Raw genomic sequence first — 21,647 nt, 5'->3', positions numbered from 1 at the left:
CTCTGCACATGTCTCTCTACTTGACTTGAACGACCTGCCTTTACTTCCATGCCCAATTATATTCCCGTTTTACCGTTATGTTCCTTCATCTCAGGGGGCATCTCATCACTTTCTGCTTTTATCTGTCAACACTAGTGAACTATATAGGGACCAGAGCCATTTGAGACTCATCCCCAGGTTATATCCTGGCTTCTATATCCGCAACCCTCTCACTGTGACCTTTCAATGACCAGTTGACTTGACCTTTCAACCTGACCTTTCAATAACCAGTTTACCAGAGCTTTCAATGACCAGTTTACTTGACATTTCAACTTGACCTTTCAATAACCAGTTTACCAGAGCTTTCAATGACCAGTTTACTTGACATTTCAACTTGACCTTTCAATAACCAGTTTACCTGACCTTTCAATAACCAGTTTACTTGACATTTCAACTTGACCTTTCAATAACCAGTTTACCTGACCTTTCAATAACCAGTTTACCTGACATTTAAATAACCAGTTTACCTGACCTTTCAATAACCAGTTTACCTGACCTTTCAATAACCAGTTTACCTGACCTTTCAATAACCAGTTTACCTGACCTTTCAATAACCAGTTTACCTGACCTTTCAATAACCAGTTTACCTGACCTTTCAATAACCAGTTTACCTGACCTTTCAATAACCAGTTTACCTGACCTTTCAATAACCAGTTTACCTGACCTTTCAATAACCAGTTTACCTGACCTTTCAGTAACCAGTTTACCTGACCGACTCACATTCATCATCATCACCCCAACAGACCCATTCTTCTTCCTCTGTGGGTTTTAGCCTGGGAGCCAGCCTGTTTCTGCTCTCTCTCCACCTCCTTATGGATGACAAGCAGACTGCCACTCAGGCTAGGTTACTGCTGCACTGTCAGCTCAGGCAGCTGGACTGTACTGTAACATTCTTGGTTTTATTCCGTGTGGCTCTATTGAAGGCTACAGACGTTTTGGGGGAATGTGTTGTACAATACAACTTTATTTGTCCAACTGTTACATCCGAAATGTGTCTTCTGCTCTGTTTATGACAAAAAGAATGAAGAGCAGCAGAGAGTTGACTTAGTTGTTGGTAGAATTATTTCTCTGTTTTCGGTCAGTCTGGAATATGCATTCTGTCTCCCATGGTAAAAAGAAGAAATGCACCCACTGAAATGCATTACTTAATAATCGGGTGGCGAGTTCCTTTGCAGTAAACAAATATTTATGTCGGTTATTTCTTGGGTCATGTTTCATCTTCCATCCTCCATGAAGAATTACCCCCCCCCCACCCGTTGAGGATACTACCTGTACAATACATATAATACATTTTTTCTGACATATCTTTGCACATCGCTGTTGGGAAGGATTTGTACAATTTGTAGCTGCACAATGTGGCATTTATATATATATATATATATATATATATATATATATATATATATATATATATATATATATATATATATATATATATATATATAATGACCTACAGAAAGAACAGTGTGATATTAATCACAGTAGGTCTGCTGTATAGTAGACTGAGGCTTTGTCCCAAATGGCACCCAATTCCCTTGATAGTGAACTTATTTTGACCAGGGCCCATAGGGGATCCCATAGGGCTCTGGTCAAAAGTAGTGCACTATATAGGGAATAGGGTGTCATATGGGACATATCCTGAGTTGGACTCTTTCAAGAGGGGCTTTTACTACATGTACTGGATTTGCCGTTATTGATGAGCGGATGTTTATGGTAAATCACTTCCCCAGTCACATCTGAGAGGAATCCCCTGTATGGTAGGAGCTTAGCGACTAAAGCACCGTGAATGATTAAATCACCATCTAGATGCATTACGTAGGAAGGTTATATCCGAGCTAGATTTAAACTAGACTTGAAGAAGAGAGAGCGCTGTGAGAATCACCATCTAGATTTAAACTAGACTTGGAACATGAGAGAACATTGAGTCCATTTACATTAGGGGTTAATTAAAATGCCTACATAAACTCATTAAACACTGTGTAATCAGTCACTACTACATCTTCCTCTTGTCTTTCAGGACCCCGCTGTGATACAGAAATTAACCTGTGTTTCTCCAACCCCTGTCTGCACAATGGGACATGCTTGGACTCTGTTGGCTTCTACAAATGCAGTTGTCCCCCAGGTATTTATGTTGTGCCCCCTCACATTCAGTTTCCCTAACATAGGGACCTATCCATCCCAGCCCCAAACAAGCCATTGGATGCATCCCAAATGGAACCTTATTAACTATATAGTGCACTTCTTTTGACCAGTTCTATGGGTCCTGGTCAAAAGTAGTGCACTATAAAGGGAATAGGGTGCCTTTTGGACAGTGTCCTTTGACTGACAGCTGAGCAAATCACTCGGCTCATTGCCAAAGCTCATTACTGCAGGTAAATTATGTCAATATTGTGATATGGAATACTCTCTCCTTTCATGGGGCATTCGACTCCTGTATTAATATGATTCTGCAGTAATTGTTTATTCGTCTCGACCGGCTGAGGCTGAATTTACATTCACTGATGCAGTCTGATGGAGATGTACCACCCTAGAGACGAGAGTGTGTGTGTGTGTGTGTGTGTGTGTGTGTGTGTGTGTGTGTGTGTGTGTGTGTGTGTGTGTGTGTGTGTGTGTGTGTGTGTGTGTGTGTGTGTGTGTGTGTGTGTGTGTGTGTGTGTGTGTGTGTGACTGGCATGCAGGGCAGAGTTTATGCTGGGCTGCCAGATGATGCTGCACTTTCAATCAGAGCATTGTCCCCATCTCACCGTCCACCAGAGTCAGGGTCACTTCCATTTCAATTCAGTCAATTCAGGACGGAAACGGAAATTCAAAACCAAATTCCATTTCTTCCTCATTAAGAAATCAAAGGAGATCATTGTAATTTCTGATTACATCCTGAATTGACAGAATTTAAATGGAATTGAACACGACCCTGGTGTCCACTTCACCATCATCCATCCATAGCAATACATGGAATGCGTCCCAAATGCCATCCTGTTACCTATATATAGAGCTCTGGTCAAAAGTAGTGCATTATATAGGGTGCCATTTGGCATCCTGGCATCCTGTTACCTATATATAGAGCTCTGGTCAAAAGTAGTGCATTATATAGGGTGCCATTTGGCATCCTGGCATCCTGTTACCTATATATAGAGCTCTGGCCAAAAGTAGTGCATTATATGGGGAATAGGGTGCTATTTGGGACGCAGTTCTGGTGTTCATCTTTGAGACCAGAGATGGGGCAGGTTATTCTGAACGAGTTGTCCTTAGATCAGGGAAGCCTCCGGCAGGCCATAATCAGTCGTGAAAAGGCTTTAGAATCAGTCTACAGTCAAGTACTACCTGGTTTGTTACATTATAAATCAGTCTCCAGGACCCAGATTAAAGCTGCAATATGTGTCTTTTTGGTGACCTGACCAAATTCACATAGAAATGCAAGTTATAGATCAGTCATTCTCATTGAAAGCAAGTCTAATAAGTGGTAGATCTGTTCCATTTGTGTTATTTCTATGCCTGCCATACTAAAGTTTTATTTTTGCGACTTTTTCGTTCGGTTTTGTGCACCATTTTCAAATAGCACAAAATACTATATTTTTGGTTATCGAAAATATATTTCACAGCGATTTAGATGGCACAATGAAATTAGGTGAACTATTATAATTTTTGCAACCAGGAAATGGCAGAGCAATTTCTGCATATTGCACCTTTTAATCCTAGTCCAGGACAAAAAACATGGAATTGATCCATTGAAATGCTTTTAAATCCAGGATCTTAATCTGTGTCTGGGAAACCGACCCTAGAAGTTTGAGTTAATGGTATCAGTCAGAAAATCTTTGTTTCTCCTCACAGACTCTTCATCCTATTCTACTTCTTGTTTGGGGAAAATTACAAAATCTGTTCCCTTCTTATTTTACCGGTCAGCTGAGTTTCACTCTGCGGCTAATTTCAATGTTGATGATACCGAGTCTGCGTCGCTGCTTCCTTGCAGGGTTTCTGGGCCAGAAGTGTGAGGTGGATGTAGATGCCTGTACCCTACCCAACACCACATGCCCTAGAAACACACATTGTCTGGACCTGCCTGAAGGACTGAAGTACACATGTCGCCTGCTGTGCCCACCGAACATACAAGTGGGTAAAACAACAATTACATTTTTCACTTAATCTCCAATTGACATCAATGCATGACTACTTGAACATTTGTCTTAAATGGAATTTAGGATTTGCCCCCAACCGAACAAACAAACCCCAGCAAAGAAATTGGCGCATAGTACAATTCTGGGATCAAATACCATTTGAAATAATTTCAAATACTGGATCTGGGCTTGATTGAGCTTGTTAACCCCGCCCATGTGGCACTACAGACAGACTAAAGCAAACCCCACCCATCTGGCACTACAGACAGACTAAAGCAAGCCCCACCCATCTGGCACTGCAGACAGACTAAAGCAAGCCCCGCCCATGTGGCACTACAGACAGACTAAAGCAAGCCCCGCCCATCTGGCACACTACCTGAGCCACTTATGTGGGTTGTAGACTCCGTCTCATGCTACCACTAGAGTGAGAGCACCGCCAGCATTCAAAAGTGACCAAAACATCAGCCAGGAAGCATAGGAACTGAGAAGTGGTCTGTGGTCACCACCTGCAGAATCACTCCTGTTTTGGGGGGTGTCTTGCTAATTGCCTATAATTTCCATCTTTTGTCTATTCCATTTGCACAACAGCATGTGAAATTTATTGACAATCAGTGTTGCTTCCTAAGTGGACAGTTTGATTTCACAGAGTTTTTTATTTATTTTTTTATTTTTATTTCACCTTTATTTAACCAGGTAGGCTAGTTGAGAACAAGTTCTCATTTGCAACTGCGACCTGGCCAAGATAAAGCATAGCAGTGTGAACAGACAACACAGAGTTACACATGGAGTAAACAATAAACAAGTCAATAACATGGTAGAAAAAAGAGAATCTATATACAATGTGTGCAAAAGGCATGAGGTAGGCAAAAAATCGAATAATTACAATTTAGCAGATTAACACTGGAGTGATAAATCATCAGATGAACATGTGCAAGAAGAGATACTGGTGTGCAAAAGAGCAGAAAAGTAAATAAATAAAAGCAGTATGGGGGGTGAGGTAGGTAAATTGGGTGGGTAGTTTACAGATGGACTATGTACAGCTGCAGTGATCGGTTAGCTGCTCGGATAGCAGATTTTTAAAGTTGTTGAGGGAGATAAAAGTCTCCAACTTCAGAGATTTTTGCAATTCGTTCCAGTCGCAGGCAGCAGAGAACTGGAAGGAAAGGCGTCCAAATGAGGTTTTAGCTTTAGGGATGATCAGTGAGATACACCTGCTGGAGCGCGTGCTGCGGGTGGGTGTAGCCATCGTGACCAGTGAACTGAGATAAGGCGGCACTTTACCTAGCATAGCCTTGTAGATGACCTGGAGCCAGTGGGTCTGACGACGAACATGTAGCGAGGGCCAGCCGACTAGGGCATACAGGTTGCAGTGGTGGGTCGTATAAGGTGCTTTAGTAACAAAACGAATGGCACTGTGATAAACTGCGTCCAGTTTGCTGAGTAGAGTGTTGGAAGCTATTTTGTAGATGACATCGCCGAAGTCGAGGATCGGTAGGATAGTCAGTTTTACTAGGGTAAGTTTGGCGGCGTGAGTGAAGGAGGCTTTGTTGCGGAATAGAAAGCCGATTCTTGATTTGATTTTGGATTGGAGATGTTTGATATGAGTCTGGAAGGAGAGTTTGCAGTCTAGCCAGACACCTAGGTACTTATAGATGTCCACATATTCTAGGTCGGAACCGTCCAGGGTGGTGATGCTAGTCGGGCGTGCGGGTGCAGGCAGCGAACGGTTGAAAAGCATGCATTTGGTTTTACTAGCGTTTAAGAGCAGTTGGAGGCCACGGAAGGAGTGTTGTATGGCATTGAAGCTCGTTTGGAGGTTAGATAGCACAGTGTCCAAGGAAGGGCCGGAAGTATATAGAATGGTGTCGTCTGCGTAGAGGTGGATTAGGGAATCGCCCGCAGCAAGAGCAACATCATTGATGTATACAGAGAAAAGAGTCGGCCCGAGAATTGAACCCTGTGGTACCCCCATAGAGACTGCCAGAGGACCGGACAACATGCCCTCCGATTTGACACACTGAACTCTGTCTGCAAAGTAGTTGGTGAACCAGGCAAGGCAGTCATTAGAAAAACCGAGGCTACCGAGTCTGCCGATAAGAATATGGTGATTGACAGAGTCGAAAGCCTTGGCCAGGTCGATGAAGACGGCTGCACAGTAATGTCTTTTATCGATGGCGGTTATGATGTCGTTTAGTACCTTGAGCGTGGCTGAGGTGCACCCGTGACCGGCTCGGAAACCGGATTGCACAGCGGAGAAGGTACGGTGGGATTCGAGATGGTCAGTGATCTGTTTGTTGACTTGGCTTTCGAAGACCTTAGATAGGCAGGGCAGGATGGATATAGGTCTGTAACAGTTTGGGTCCAGGGTGTCTCCCCCTTTGAAGAGGGGGATGACCGCGGCAGCTTTCCAATCCTTGGGGATCTCAGATGATACGAAGGAGAGGTTGAACAGGCTGGTGATAGGGGGTGCGACAATGGCGGCGGACAGTTTCAGGAATAGGGGGTCCAGATTGTCAAGCCCAGCTGATTTGTATGGGTCCAGGTTTTCCAGCTCTTTCAGAACATCTGCTATCTGGATTTGGGTAAAGGAGAAGCTGGGGAGGCTTGGGCGAGTAGCAGCGGGGGGGGCGGGGCTGTTGGCCAAGGTTGGAGTCGCCAGGAGGAAGGCATGGCCAGCCATTGAGAAATGCTTGTTGAAGTCTTCGATTATCACGGATTTATCGGTGGTGACCGTGTTACCTAGCCTCAGTGCAGTGGGCAGCTGGGAGGAGGTGCTCTTGTTCTCCATGGACTTTACAGTATCCCAGAACTTTTTGGAGTTAGAGCTACAGGATGCGAATTTCTGCTTGAAAAAGCTGGCCTTTGCTTTCCTGACTGACTGCGTGTATTGGTTCCTGACTTCCCTGAACAGTTGCATATCGCGGGGGCTCTTCGATGCTATTGCAGTTCGCCACAGGATGTTTTTGTGCTGGTCGAGGGCAGTCAGGTCTGGAGTGAACCAAGGGCTATATCTGTTTTTGGTTCTGCATTTTTTGAACGGAGCATGCTTGTCTAATATGGTGAGGAAGTAACATTTAAAGAATGACCAGGCATCCTCAACTGACGGGATGAGGTCAATATCCTTCCAGGGTACCCGGGCCAGGTCGATTAGAAAGGCCTGCTCGCTGAAGTGTTTTAGGGAGCGTTTGACAGTGATGAGGGGTGGTCGTTTGACCGCGGACCCGTGGCGGATACAGGCAATGAGGCAGTGATCGCTGAGATCTTGATTGAAGACAGCAGAGGTGTATTTGGAGGGCAGGTTGGTCAGGATAATGTCTATTAGGGTGCCCATGTTTACGGATTTAAGGTTGTACCTGGTGGGTTCCTTGATGATTTGTTTGAGATTGAGGGCATCAAGCTTGGATTGTAGGACTGCCGGGGTGTTAAGCATATCCCAGTTTAGGTCACCTAACAGAACAAACTCTGAAGCTAGATGGGGAGCGATCAATTCACAGATGGTGTCCAGGGCACAGCTGGGAGCTGAGGGGGGTCGGTAGCAGGCGGCAACAGTGAGAGACTTATTTCTGGAGAGATTAATTTTTAAAATTAGAAGTTCGAACTGTTTGGGCATAGACCTGGAAAGTATGACAGAACTTTGCAGGCTATCTCTGCAGTAGATTGCAACTCCTCCCCCTTTGGCAGTTCTATCTTGACGGAAAGTGTTATAGTTGGGTATGGAAATCTCAGAATTTTTGGTGGCCTTCCTAAGCCAGGATTCGGACACGGCAAGGACATCAGGATTGGCAGAGTGTGCTAAAGCGGTGAGTAAGGCAAACTTAGGGAGGAGGCTTCTGATGTTGACATGCATGAGGCCAAGGCTTTTTCGATCGCAGAAGTCAACAAATGAGGGTGACTGGGGACATGCAGGGCCTGGGTTTACCTCCACATCACCCGAGGAACAGAGGAGTAGTAGGATGAGGGTGCGGCTAAAGGCTATCAAAACTGGTCGCCTAGAGCGTTGGGGACAAAGAATAAAAGGAGCAGATTTATGGGCGTGGTAGAATAGATTCTGGGCATAATGTGCAGACAGGGGTATGGAGGGGCGCGGGTACAGCGGAGGCAAGCCCAGGCACTGGGTGATGATAAGAGAGGTTGTATCTCTGGACATGCTGGTCTCAATGGGTGAGGTCACCGCATGTGTGGGGGGTGGGACAAAGGGGGTATCAGAGGTACGGAGAGTGGAACTACAGGGTCCATTGCAAACCAAAACAATGATAATGAAAACTAGCCTGAACAACAGTATGCAAGGCATATTGATATTTGAGAGAGACATACAATAAGGCATAAAGTGATTGCAGGTCTTGATTGGGAGAGCTAGCTAAAACAACAGGTAAGATAACAGCAGCAATAACAGGGTGTTAGTCTAACACAGCAACAACAGGTAAAAATGGCGACGACTAGGCAGAGAGGGTCGGATTAACTACACACAGATCCTGAGTTAAAGTACAGAGCCGACAGGTAAAGCACAAATAAACAGAATGGAGTACCGTGAATTAATGGACAGTCAAGCATGCATCAGCTATGTAGCCAAGTGATCATAGTGTCCAGGGGGCAGCCGTAGATGGAGCAGAGGAGGCCTCCACTAAGCTAGCACGCGGCGTATAAAGTTAGTAGCCCGGGGGGTGGTCTGCTCAGACGGAGGGGGTCTGGCGCAGTGGCGCTAGCGCTAGCTCTTCAGCTAGCCGGCAGATGGGCCTAGCTCGAGGCTAGCTCAAGGCTAACTGGTGCTTGCTTCGGGACAGTGGTGTTAGCCAGTAGTAGCCACTCGGTTGCAGCTAGCTAGCTGTGATGATACGGTGTAATTGTCCAGAGCTTGCGTCAGGAATCCGGTGATGTGGTAGAGAGAAAGCAGTCCTATATGCTCTGGGTTGATATCGCGCTTGCAGCTAGCCGGCAGATGGGCCTAGCTCGAGGCTAGCTCAAGGCTAACTGGTGCTTGCTTCGGGACAGAGGTGTTAGCCAGTAGTAGCCACTCGGTTGCAGCTAGCTAGCTGTGATGATACGGTGTAATTGTCCAGAGCTTGCGTCAGGAATCCGGTGATGTGGTAGAGAAAAAAGCAGTCCTATATGCTCTCGGTTGATATCGCGCTTGCAGACTGGTATGTATTGGCCCGGTATTGAAGCTGGCTGTGTCCGAGTTGAGGGTGAAGACCGCAGCAGTGGCTAACTGACTACTAGCTAGTAGCTAGTTATCTGGCTAGCTTCAGCTTGGGGTTACGGTTCTAAAGTATAAAAAAAATAGCAGGTCCGTACCACATTGGGTGAGGCGGAATGTAGGAATGTATATTCAGTTCCTAGATGGAAAGTGAAAGTAAAATATATACGAAATGTATACGAAAAATACGAAGACTATTTACTATTTACTATTTACACGCTACAGGACAATACAGGACAATACAAACACACGTCCGACTGCTACGCCATCTTGGAATGTGGTTGACTTGGAGTTACATTGTGTTGTTTAAGTGTTCCCTTTATTTTTTTGAGCAGTGTATTTTATTTATCCGTTATTTTATCAGGTAAGTTGACTGAGAACACGTTCTCATTTACAGCAACGACCTGGGGAATAGTTAAAGGGGAGAGGAGGGGGATGAATGAGCCAATTGTAGACTGGGGATCATCAGGTGACCGTGATGGTTTGAGGGCCAGATTGGGAATTTAGCCAGGACACCGGGGGTAACACCCCTACTCTTACCATAAGTTCCATGGGATCTTTAATGACCTCAGAGAGTCAGGACACCCGTTTAACGTCCCATCCAAAAGATGGCACCCTACACAGGGCAGTGTCCCCAATCACTGCCCTGGGGTATTGGGATATTTTTTAGACCAGAGGAAAGAGTGCCTCCTACTGGCCCTACAACACCACTGCCAGCAGCATCTGGTCTCCCATCCAGGACTGACCAGGACTAACCCTGCATAGCTTCAGAAGCAAGCCAACAGTGGTATGCAGGGTTGTATGCTGCTGGCATTTTTTAATTATGCAAGAGAATGTGAGAACAACAATACTGAATAATTAATGGGTCAGTCTAGAAGGTGCAGGTAGGCCTAGAGACAGAGCAAGTTTTGGGTGGTTGCAGCACAGTTCTAACCATTTATGTTAATTTATGAATGTATGCAAATACCATCAGTGTATATATTCAAATGAGGCACATATAATTTTCATTATTTTATCGCAAAGTATTTCAAAGCTACCTGATATACTGAGGAAATGTGTGTATATATAAGTGCATTATATGAAAAAGTGACATTTTACAATAAATTGAACACCTGAAATCCCACCAAAATGCCTGAACTCCATTAATTATTTGTCCATATCAGTACAATGTTTTATGTTCTATAATTCAGTTAATATCTGATTGATTAAAAAAAATCATAAAGTTTGGAGTATCTTCAATGTCCTCTGTTTTTTTAAACCTTTTTATACATTTTGGTGACCGTTGCTAAGCATATTGACAAATTAGTCACACCTCTATGATGGTTGCCTCTTAAAATGGTTTAGAATGTTGCCATTAATCAGGACATTTTAGTCTCGTTAGACAAATGAACATGGAACTCACACGCGCGCACATACACACACACACGCAGTGTTGTCCCTGCAGATAATTTAATCGAAGCAATCACAATCTATTTTATGCTGTAAATTGTCAAACTCAAACACTATCTACGTATTGATGGAAAATCACTGTCTGCGTTATGCCTAACCACTGTATTCATCCCAGTGGATCACGATGAGATATAGAAATGCATTATATTACAATACGCCTCATAACAATATCCTGTCTTTGATGAGAATTAAAATGGCTTATACCATGGAATAGAGAGAAGGAACGAGACGTGGCTATGGAATCCAATATTCAATCTAGCTACACATCATATCAAAGATATTCAACCAGCTTTTTAAAAGTAACAAGATGTCATTTGCTTTGCAAAAGGCCTCAGTTATTTGGTATTGTCCCCAAGATACAGTATTACATAGTGAATAAGCACTTGTTGTGTGAATGGTGTGATGTCTTCACGTGTCATTTTGGAGTAAATGAATACGTATTGATGTGTGTGACAATGTTCTGTTTTCTCTCTACAGCCATGTGCCAACGGAGGACGTTGTGTCTTGAACAACGCTAGCAGTTACACCTGTGTCTGTGCACCTGGATGGGCAGGACCTAACTGCCGCTTAAACATCAACGATTGTGTTCAGCACTGGTGTCAAAACGGAGCCACTTGTGTAGATGAGATTGACGACTACAGGTGAGTGTCTAAGGCAAGGTCTCAAATACACTATTCAGTGTTTTCCCTATATTCATGTAGCGTCACTCCAAATAATATTATATGAAAATGGGTTGGTGAAATATTTTCAGTGTAAACTTTAAAGACTAAAACCAGATATAAAGTGTGTAGAACAGAAAATGGAGCAATATATTTTTTAAACAAGATAATCTTTGACAACTAACAGGAATAATATCTAGACAGGGAGAATCTGAAATTCCAAGAAGTCATGTCCCATTGATGTTGTTATAATGTTCAGATGGCATACGAACATGGCATTAACCATGGTAAAATGTGTAGAATTGCAGGAAACTAAGTTAAAAATTGTAACCCCCCCCCCCGCCCCCTTAACATCAGTAAAACGTTTAGCCTTCGAAGGCTAAGTGTTTGCTGTACTATGTGTTTATGTGTAAAACGTGGACTTTGACCTGTCCTGGACCGGTTCCGACCGACATTTCTGTGTACAGAGCGCTGTGTGAATTGTGCAACATCAACAACATTCCACATGTTGTTGTGTTACAGCCTGAATTAAAAATGGATGACTTTTTTTTTACCCATCTACACACAATACCACATAATGACAAAGTGAAAACAGGTTTTTACTTCATTTTAGCAAATATATTGAAAGTAAATTATTGCACTCACATGCCACTCTCTGCTGTCATCTGAGAGGCAGGATGTGAAATCTGACACCTTATATATAGATATTTCTGTTTGTAATTTCAACAAATTTGCAGAAATCAACAAAAAAACATATTTTCACTTTGTCATTATGGGGTATTGTGTGCAGATGGGTGAGAGAAAAAATGTGATTTAATCGATTTTGAATTCAAGCTGTAACACAGCAAAATGTGGAATAAGTCAAGGGGTCTGAATCCTTTCTGAAGGCACTGTAACTGGTTTTAAGTATTGTCTATGTGTAGCCTGAGGTAGTCTCCTGATTAGGGCTGCTCCCTTCAGAGAACACACATACTGTGTCGGTGTGGGTTCAAGTCCGTCACAGGCCATTCATTCTGGCACTAAACCTCTCTCCCATCTTCCCTGTCTTTCTGTCTGTCCTCTATCCTATAAAAAGACACGCTATGTTTAGGGCAACCGCTGCTCCGATGGTTACCTCAACAATGGGGTTATACGGAATAGAAAAAAGTATTGGAAACTCCATTAACAATTGCTGGTTTGCAATTCCCTCTAGGATGCTAGAATGTTCTCAACTGGCCTACCTGGTTAAATAAAAGTGGGGAAAAAACTAAAAAACAAAACAAATTAAGATCCATTTAGAAATTCTCTTAAATGTTTTGGTAACACTTCACTTAAGACAGACAGCTATAATGCATTACAAGGCAGTCTTAATGCATCTTAAGACTTGTCAGAAAGTATCTATGAACTGTGTCTGTTGATATCATCTTATAATGGGAGGTCTTTGTCACCAGCTGCCTTTGTCCCAGAGGATACAGCGGTAGCTACTGTGAGATGGACGTTGATAACTGTATTGGACACCACTGCTCTGAGCACGGCGTATGCCTAGACCAACAATACAACTATACTTGTCGCTGTGAGCTCGGGTTCCAGGGGAGCTACTGTGAGCGGGAGACGGACGAGTGTAAGAGTTCCCCATGTGTCAATGGTGCCACCTGTGAGGATGGGATCGGAGGCTATCAATGCCACTGCCCCCCGGGGTTTGAAGGTAGGCCTACAGTATGTTACCACACTTGTGATAACATAAAACAATTGATTTCAGGTGAACGCACCAACTAACCGACTAACTATTGCACTGTTGGAGCTAGGAACACAAGCATTTCGCTACACGAAATAATAGCATCTGCTAAATATGTGTACGTGACCAATAAAATGTCATAGATTTGATTTAAAGAATAAAGAGTGTGCGGTAGGGTTTTTCTTAGTTCATTGTTGTCAATATTTGTCATCCTTTATCGTGGTGCTTTGAAATCGTTAAATGAAATCCTCAACCAAATTACAAATGAACACATTTTGTTCCCTTACCTTGAAAAACATAACGTGATAACCAAAAAGAGAACATGGCATAGAAGCATCCCCTTGAAAATATCCCATATGTACAGATGACTTCACTGAACAAAAATATAAAAGATCCCAGAAATTGTCGATACGCACAAAAAACGTATTTCTCTAAAATGTTGTGCACAAATTTGTTTACATCCCTGTTAGTGAGCATTTCTCCTTTGCCAAGATAATCCATCCACCTGACAGGTGTGGCATATAAAGAAGCTGATTAACCTTTCACGGGTCTTTACCCCGGGTCCGGGAGCACCCCCCACCCTCACCCCCCCCCACACTGAGTAGCATCGCTAGCATAGCGTCACAATTAAATAGTAGCATCTAAATATCATTAAATCACAAGTCCAAGACACCTAATGAAAGATACAGATCTTGTGAATAAAGCCACCATTTCAGATTTTTTAAATGTTTTACAGGGAAGACAAAATATGTAAATCTATTAGCTAACCACGTTAGCAAAAGACACCATTTTTCTTTGTCCACCATTTTTTCTCAACACCAGTAACTATCACCAATTCGGCCAAATAAAGATATTGATAGCCACTAACCAAGAAAAAACCTCATCAGATGACAGTCTGATAACATATTTATGGTATAGGATAGGTTTTGTTAGAAAAATGTGCATATTTCAGGTATAAATCATAGTTTACAATTGCACCCACCATCACAACTCGACTAGAAAAAATACAGAGCAACGTGTATTACCTAATTACTAATCATAAAACATTTCTTAAAAATACACAGCTCACAGCAATGGAAAGACACAGATCTTGTGAATTCAGACAACATTTCAGATTTTCTAAGTGTCTTACAGCGAAAACACAATAAATCGTTATATTAGCATACCACATGTGCAAACGTTACCAGAGCATTGATTCTAGCCAAAGAGAGCGATAACGTAATCATCGCCAAAATGTATTAATTTTTTCACTAACCTTCTCAGAATTCTTCAGATGACACTCCTGTAACTTCATATTACAACATAGATATAGAGTTTGTTCGAAAATGTGCATATTTAGCCACCAAAATCATGGTTAGACAATGAGAAAAGTAGCCCAGCTGGTCAGAAAATGTCGTGCGCCATATTAGACAGTGATCTAGTCTTATACATAAATACTCATAAACTTGACTAAAAAATACAGGGTGGACAGCGATTGATAGACAATTTAATTCTTAATACAATCGCTGAATTACATTTTTTAAATTATCCTTACTTTTCAATACAGGTTGCGCCAAGCGAAGCTACACCTAACAAAATGGCGGCATAAGCGTTTCACATTTTTCGACAGAAACACGATTTATCATAATAAATTGTTCTTACTTTGAGCTGTTCTTCCATCAGAATCTTGGGCAATGAATCCTTTCTTGGGTCTAATCGTCTTTTGGTCGAAAGCTGTCCTCTTGCCATGTGGAAATGCCCACTAACGTTCGGCATGAACTGGAAACGTGCCCAGCGGTTCAAAGTGTCTCAGAAAGAAATGCCTCAAAATCGCACTAAACGGATATAAATTGCCATAAAACGGTTCAAATTAACTACCTTATGATGTTGTTAACACCTATAACGAGTAAAAACATGACCGGAGAAATATTACTGGCTAAACAAAAGGTTGGAAGGAGGCGAGTCCGACGTCCTTCATGCGTCAGGCGCAGGCAGCCAAAGGAAGTTACTTCCGGTATTTGGTGATTTATAGAGGCACTGATTGCGCAATCGACTCCATTCAAAGCGTCATCACGTACTGACATCCAGGGGAAGACGTAAGAAGTGTCTGTTTCTCCATAGTATTTACAGGGACCTTTAAACTGACTCCAGATCAGGGGCCAAGATGTCTGAAATCTGACTCCCTATCATGAAAAGTGCTGTAGAAGGAGTTCTGTTTCACTCAGAGACAAAATTCCAACTGCTATAGAAACTAGAGAGTGTTTTCTATCCAATAAGAATAATAATATGCATATTGTACGAGCAAGAATTGAGTACTAGGCAGTTTAATCTGTAGAGCAAATTATGCTAATGCGAAACAGCACCCCCTATATTCGCAAGAAGTTAAACAGCATGATCATTACACAGGTGCACCTTGTGCTGGGGACAATTAAAGGTCACTCTAAATATGCAGTTTTTTTAACACAACACAATGCCACAGATGTCTCAAGTTTTGAGGGAGAATGCAATTGGCATGCTTACTGCAGGAATGTCCACCAGAGTTGCTGCCAGAGAATTTAATGTTAATTTCTCTATCATAAGCCACCTCCAACGTCGTTTTAGAGAATTTGGCAGTACGTCCAACCGGCCTTACAACCGCAGACCACGTGTAACCATGCGACCCCAGGGCCTCCACATCCGGCTTCTTAACCTGCGAGATCGTCTGAGACCAGCCACCCAGACAGCTGATGAAACTGTGGAGTATTTCTGTCTGTAATAAAGCCTTTTTGTGAGGAAAAACTCATTCTGATTGGCTGGGCCTGGCTCCCCAGTGGGTGGGCCTATACCCTCCCAGGCCAACCCATGGCTGCACCCCTGTGCAGTCATGTGAAATCCATACATTAGGACCAAATGAATTCCTTATATGAACTGTAACTCAGTAAAATCATTGAAATTGTTGCATGTTGCGTTTATATTTTTGTTCAGTATATATTGGCACCCTTGCAATGGAGCAGAATACTCTGTTTTCTGTTTATAATGAATGGTCAGCCTGTGCAGTCTGCTGGCTGAGGGACATTAGGTGTTCGTGCCGTACAACCATGGATTTACAATACAGCACTTGGCAGAGCTCTGTGTTCCCTTGTACCCCCATGGGAGTGTACACAATGCCATAAAGGTCCCTGAAGACAAGCTAAATTGGGGCCACAATTCAATCAAGGTGTGTGTGTGTGTGTGTGTGTGTGTGTGTGTGTGTGTGTGTGTGTGTGTGTGTGTGTGTGTGTGTGTGTGTGTGTGTGTGTGTGTGTGTGTGTGTGTGTGTGTGTGTGTGTGTGTGTGTGTGTGTGTGTGTGTGTGCGTGTAGTGTAAGTAATATAAACTCAGCAAAAAAAGAAACGTCCCTTTTTCAGGACCCTGTCTTTCAAAGATAATTTGTACAAATCCAAATAACTTCACAGATCTTCATTGTAAAGGGTTTAAACACTGTTTCCTATGCTTGTTCAATGAAGCCTAAACAATTAATGAACATGCACCTGTGAAACGGTCGTTAAGACACTAACAGATTACAGACGGTAGGCAATTAAGGTCGCAGTTATGAAAACTTAGGACACTAAAGAGGCCTTTCTACGGACTCTGAAAAAAAACAAAAGAAAGATGTCCAGGGTCCCTGCTCATCTGTGTAAACGTGCCTTAGGCATGCTGCAAGGAGGCATGAGGACTGCAGATGTGGCCAGGGCAATAAATTGTGGAACCTGTTCAGTTTATGTCTCAGTTGTTGAATCTTTTTATGTTCATACAAATATTTACACATGTTGTTAAGTTTGCTGAAAATAAATGCAGTTGACAGTGAGAGGACGGTTCTTTTTTTTCTGAGTTTACTACTTATTCTGCTGTTGTACATGCGTTAAATAATGTGATCATATGTTACATCATTATATGATTGTGAAGGTGTCAATAAGCTTTACTGATGTTCCTTACTTTACTTGGGAAGCATTTTTATAATATAGAAAGTCACTTTGTCGTACGGACATCACATTATACTGGTGCTGGTATTACCCATTTGCCCAGAACATGATCATATCAAGTACAGTACACTGCAGAGTGAACAGACAATAGAAGGTATTTACATTATAACACATCACCAATAAGCTTAGAAAAGTACACCAAGCCAACTGAAATGTGCACAGAGCCTCCACAGAACGTACACCACAAGGTATATGTACATAATGTCATCTGTTGTGTTTCCAGGGAGATGGTGCTCAGAGAATGTTAATGACTGCTGGTCAAGGCCTTGTTTGAATGGAGGTTCCTGTATGGATCTGCTGAATGGATACATCTGCCACTGTCCTTTTGGTGAGTACTCTACTGACCAGCATAGCAGCATAGAAATCACTGTCCTTTTGGTGAGTACTCTACTGACCAGCATAGCAGCATAGAAATCACTGTCCTTTGGGTGAGTACTCTACTAACTAGCTTAGCACCATAGAAATCACAGTCCTTTGGGTGAGTACTCTACTGACTAGCATAGCACCATAGAAATCACAGTCCTTTTGGTGAGTACTCTACTGACTAGTATAGCAGCATAGAAATCACTGTCCTTTTGGTGAGTACTCTACTGACTAGCATAGCACCATAGAAATCACTGTCCTTTGGGTGAGTACTCTACTGACTAGCATAGCACCATAGAAATCACTGTCATTTTGGTAAGTACTCTACTGACTAGCATAGCAGCATAGAAATCACTGTCCTTTTGGTGAGTACTCTACTGACTAGCATAGCACCATAGAAATCACTGTCCTTTGGGTGAGTACTCTACTGACCTGCATAGCAGCATAGAAATCACTGTCATTTTGGTGAGTACTCTATTGATCAGCATAGCAGCATAGAAATCACTGTCCTTTTGGTGAGTACTCTACTGACTAGCATAGCACCATAGAAATCACTGTCCTTTGGGTGAGTACTCTACTGACCTGCATAGCAGCATAGAAATCACTGTCCTTTTGGTGAGTACTCTATTGATCAGCATAGCAGCATAGAAATCACTGTCCTTTGGGTGAGTACTCTATTGACCAGCATAGCAGCATAGAAATCACTGTCCTTTTGGTGAGTACTCTACTGACTAGCATAGCAGCATAGAAATCATGCACCATGCCTTATACTGTGCAGTGCCTTCAGAAAGTATTCATACCCTTATTTCACATTTTGTTGTGTTACAGCCTGCATTTTTTCTCATCCATCTACACACAATATCCAATAATGATAAAGTGAAAACATGTCTTAGAAATGTTAGCACATCTTTAAAAAATAAATAATAATAATTCACCTTTTTTCACCTTTTTTTCACCAAATGAAATAAGGAAATATCTAATTTACAAAAGTATTCACACTCCTGAGTCAATACATGTTAGGATTACCTGGCAGTGATTTTAGCTGGGAGTCTTTCTTTCAAAAAACAGATAAAGCAACACCTCACCGCACAATGCCTCTCACTTATTGACCTAGATAGTTTGTATGTATTGATATGTAGGCTACGTGTGCATTTTTTAAATGTAGTTCTATCCTTAAGCTCTTGTCTATTAATGTTCTGTATTATGTCATGTTTTGTGTGGACCCCAGGAAGAGTAGCTGCTGCTTTTGCAACAGCCAATGGGGATCATAATACAATACCAAAAATGTCAAAAAGCATAATTCCACTTATGGGATATTGTGTGCAGGCCAATTACAAAAGTCAAAATGTAATGGATTTTGATTTCAGGCTGTAATGTAACAAAAGTCAAGGGATGTGAATACTTTCTGAAGCCACTGTAGCTACAGGGCATTCGGGAACTATTCAGACCCCTTCCCCTTTTCCACCGTTTGTTACATTACAGCCTTATTCTAAAATGGATTAAAAGATTCAAACAGAAATACCTTATTTACGTAAGTATTCAGACCCTTTGCTATGAGACTCGAAATTAAGCTCAGGTGCATGCTGTTATCATTGATGTTTCTACAACTTGATTGGAGTCCACCTGTGGTAAATTCAATTGATTGGACATGATTTGGAAAGGCACACACCTGTCTATATAAGGTCCCACAGTTGACAGTGCATGTCAGAGCAAAAACCAAGCCATGAGGTCGAAGGAATTGTCTGTAGATCTCAGAGACAGGATCATGTTGAGGCACATATCTGGGGAAGGGTACCAAAACATTGATGCAACATTGAAGGTCTCTAAGGACACATTGGCCGCCATCATTCTTAAATGGAAGACGTTTGGAACCATCAAGACTCTTGCTAGAGCCGCCCGGCCAAACTGAGAAAACAGGGGAGAAGGGCCTTGGTCAGAGAGGTGACTAAGAACCCAATGGTCACTCTGACAGAGCTCCAGAGTTCCTCTGGGGAGATGGAAGAACCTTCCAGAAGATCAACCATTTCTGCAGCACTCCACTAATCAGGCCTTTATGGTAGAGTGGTCAGACGGAAACCACTCCTCTGTAAAATGCACGACAGCCTGCTTGGAGTTTGCCAAAATGCACCTAAAGGACTCTCAGACTATGAGATGAAACCAAGATTGAACTCTTTGGCCTGAATGCCAAACGTCATGTCAGGAGGAAACCTGGCACCATTCCTATGGTGAAGCATGGTGGTGGAAGCGTCATGCTGTGGGTATGTTTTTCAGCGGCAGGAACTGGGAGACTAGTCAGGATCGAGGGAAAGATAAACGTAGCGAAGTACAGAGAGATCCTTAAAAACCTGCTCCAGAGCGCTCAGGACCTCAGAAGGTTCACCTTCCAACAGGACAACGACCCTAAGCACTCAGCCAAGACAAGGCAGTGGCTTCGGGACAAGTCCCTGAATGTTCTTGAGTGGCCCCATCATCCCCAAGAAGAATCGAGGCTGTAATCGCTGCCAAAGGTGCTTCAACAAAGTACTGAGTGAAGGGTCTGAATACATAGATAATTTAATTTTACACTTTTTATACATTTGCAAAAACCTGTTTTTGCTTAGTCATTATGGGGTATTGTGTGTAGATTGATAAGGGGAAATAAACAATTGTATCAATTTTAGAATAAGGTTGAAACGTAACAAAATATGGAAAAGGTCAAGGGGTCTGAATACTTTTCGAATGCACTGTATATGTGACAATGAAACATTTGGCCAATAAATGCATACAGATCCTATAATTGAATATAATCTATTCTATAATTGAATGAATTATAGGATCTTTATGATGACATGAATGTTGGAAATAGTTGGTATGTTTAGTGGTATAGAAATTATGCCGCGTTTAAAGTTTCGCTCTGATATTATTGCTATCCTTGCATCCTTACAATGGAGTGAATATACAATAGAATGGTCACTTTCTGTTTAAATGAAGGTTACAGGAAATGTTTAACAATGACACAATACATTTCCCAGATGTACATTATTGAGCCTAATATGATATGAACACCAACAGACAATGTTGTTACTATACACTTTCTACATGCATTGCACCTGTAAAAATATCATTCAATTTAGCTTAATGTGCAGTACCCCCCCGAAAACAATATATCACTAATCTCCGAATGTTATTGCGTGACAATAAAACACGGAAGTGAAATACATCATCGTAAATTTTCTGGTTTAAAATGTATGAAACAAACTTCTCTGTCATTTAGTGGAAGTTGAAGTGGAGGGAAAGCAGACCCCCAGTAAAACAGTAAAACATCCATTATTGCTCAGATTTCTGTGGCAGATTCAGAGACTAAGGTGTGTTTTAATCTGGTTTGCGTTTTCCGGGAATTGAATTAGATAAGTGACTTGCGATGTTTACTTCATAGATGGAACAAATGTAACAGAAAAAGTGTCTGCAAGGTTAACACAATTTTCACAACCATGCTTCCGATGTCTATCTCCTTCAGCCTCTCTGTGGTGCTATCTCCAAATGTAAAACATGGATATACTTATATTTTTGTGGGATTTCAGGGAACAAGGACAAATTGACGTTTTGGTTCTGGTCTATTTTCTAAACAGGAACACTATAGACTATACATAGAACGTGTGTGTGTGTGTGTGCATGCGTGCGTGTGTGCGTGCGTTTCTTTATCATTTAAATTGATGGAGTTTGAGGGACTAGAATGAATGGTGGCTGGTGCTGGAGATAAATATATATATATGTCTACAGAGTTCAAAAGGTACTCACGCTGAAACCATAACAATGTTCAAACCAAGGAGACTGAGAACATGCTGCATTGAATTCATGCTTGAAAGAATACAGAAGGTGAAAGTACTCAACAAAACAAGGTCACATTTCAGCTTCTACACCTTCACCCATGCTTTACAAACTGTTTCAGCTTCTACACCTTCACCCATGCTTTACAAACCGTTTCAGCTTCTACACCTTCATCCATGCTTTACAAACCGTTTCAGCTTCTACACCTTCATCTATGCTTTACAAACCGTTTCAGCATCTACGCCTTCATCCATGCTTAACAAACTGTTTCAGCTTCTACACCTTCATCCATGCTTTACAAACCGTTTCAGCATCTACGCCTTCATCCAT

The 21,647-nt window shown here is 42.2% G+C and overlaps 1 protein-coding gene across 1 annotated transcript in view; it reads left to right on the top strand.

Moving 5' to 3' along the window:
• The window catches only part of LOC129846419 (protein eyes shut homolog), a 64,846-nt gene that overhangs the window by 22,623 nt on the left and 20,576 nt on the right, over positions 1-21,647 (top strand). The window contains exons 5-9 of the mRNA XM_055914347.1: positions 2,057-2,161; positions 4,007-4,146; positions 11,272-11,435; positions 12,884-13,137; positions 17,371-17,475. Coding sequence (XP_055770322.1) covers positions 2,057-2,161; positions 4,007-4,146; positions 11,272-11,435; positions 12,884-13,137; positions 17,371-17,475 — 768 coding nt within the window. The remainder of the gene's footprint in view (positions 1-2,056; positions 2,162-4,006; positions 4,147-11,271; positions 11,436-12,883; positions 13,138-17,370; positions 17,476-21,647) is intronic.

The sequence above is a fragment of the Salvelinus fontinalis genome, unplaced genomic scaffold, assembly GCF_029448725.1.
Source record: "Salvelinus fontinalis isolate EN_2023a unplaced genomic scaffold, ASM2944872v1 scaffold_0535, whole genome shotgun sequence".
NCBI classification, from domain to species: Eukaryota; Metazoa; Chordata; class Actinopteri; order Salmoniformes; family Salmonidae; genus Salvelinus; species Salvelinus fontinalis.
This window is presented reverse-complemented; position numbering and strand designations above follow the sequence as displayed.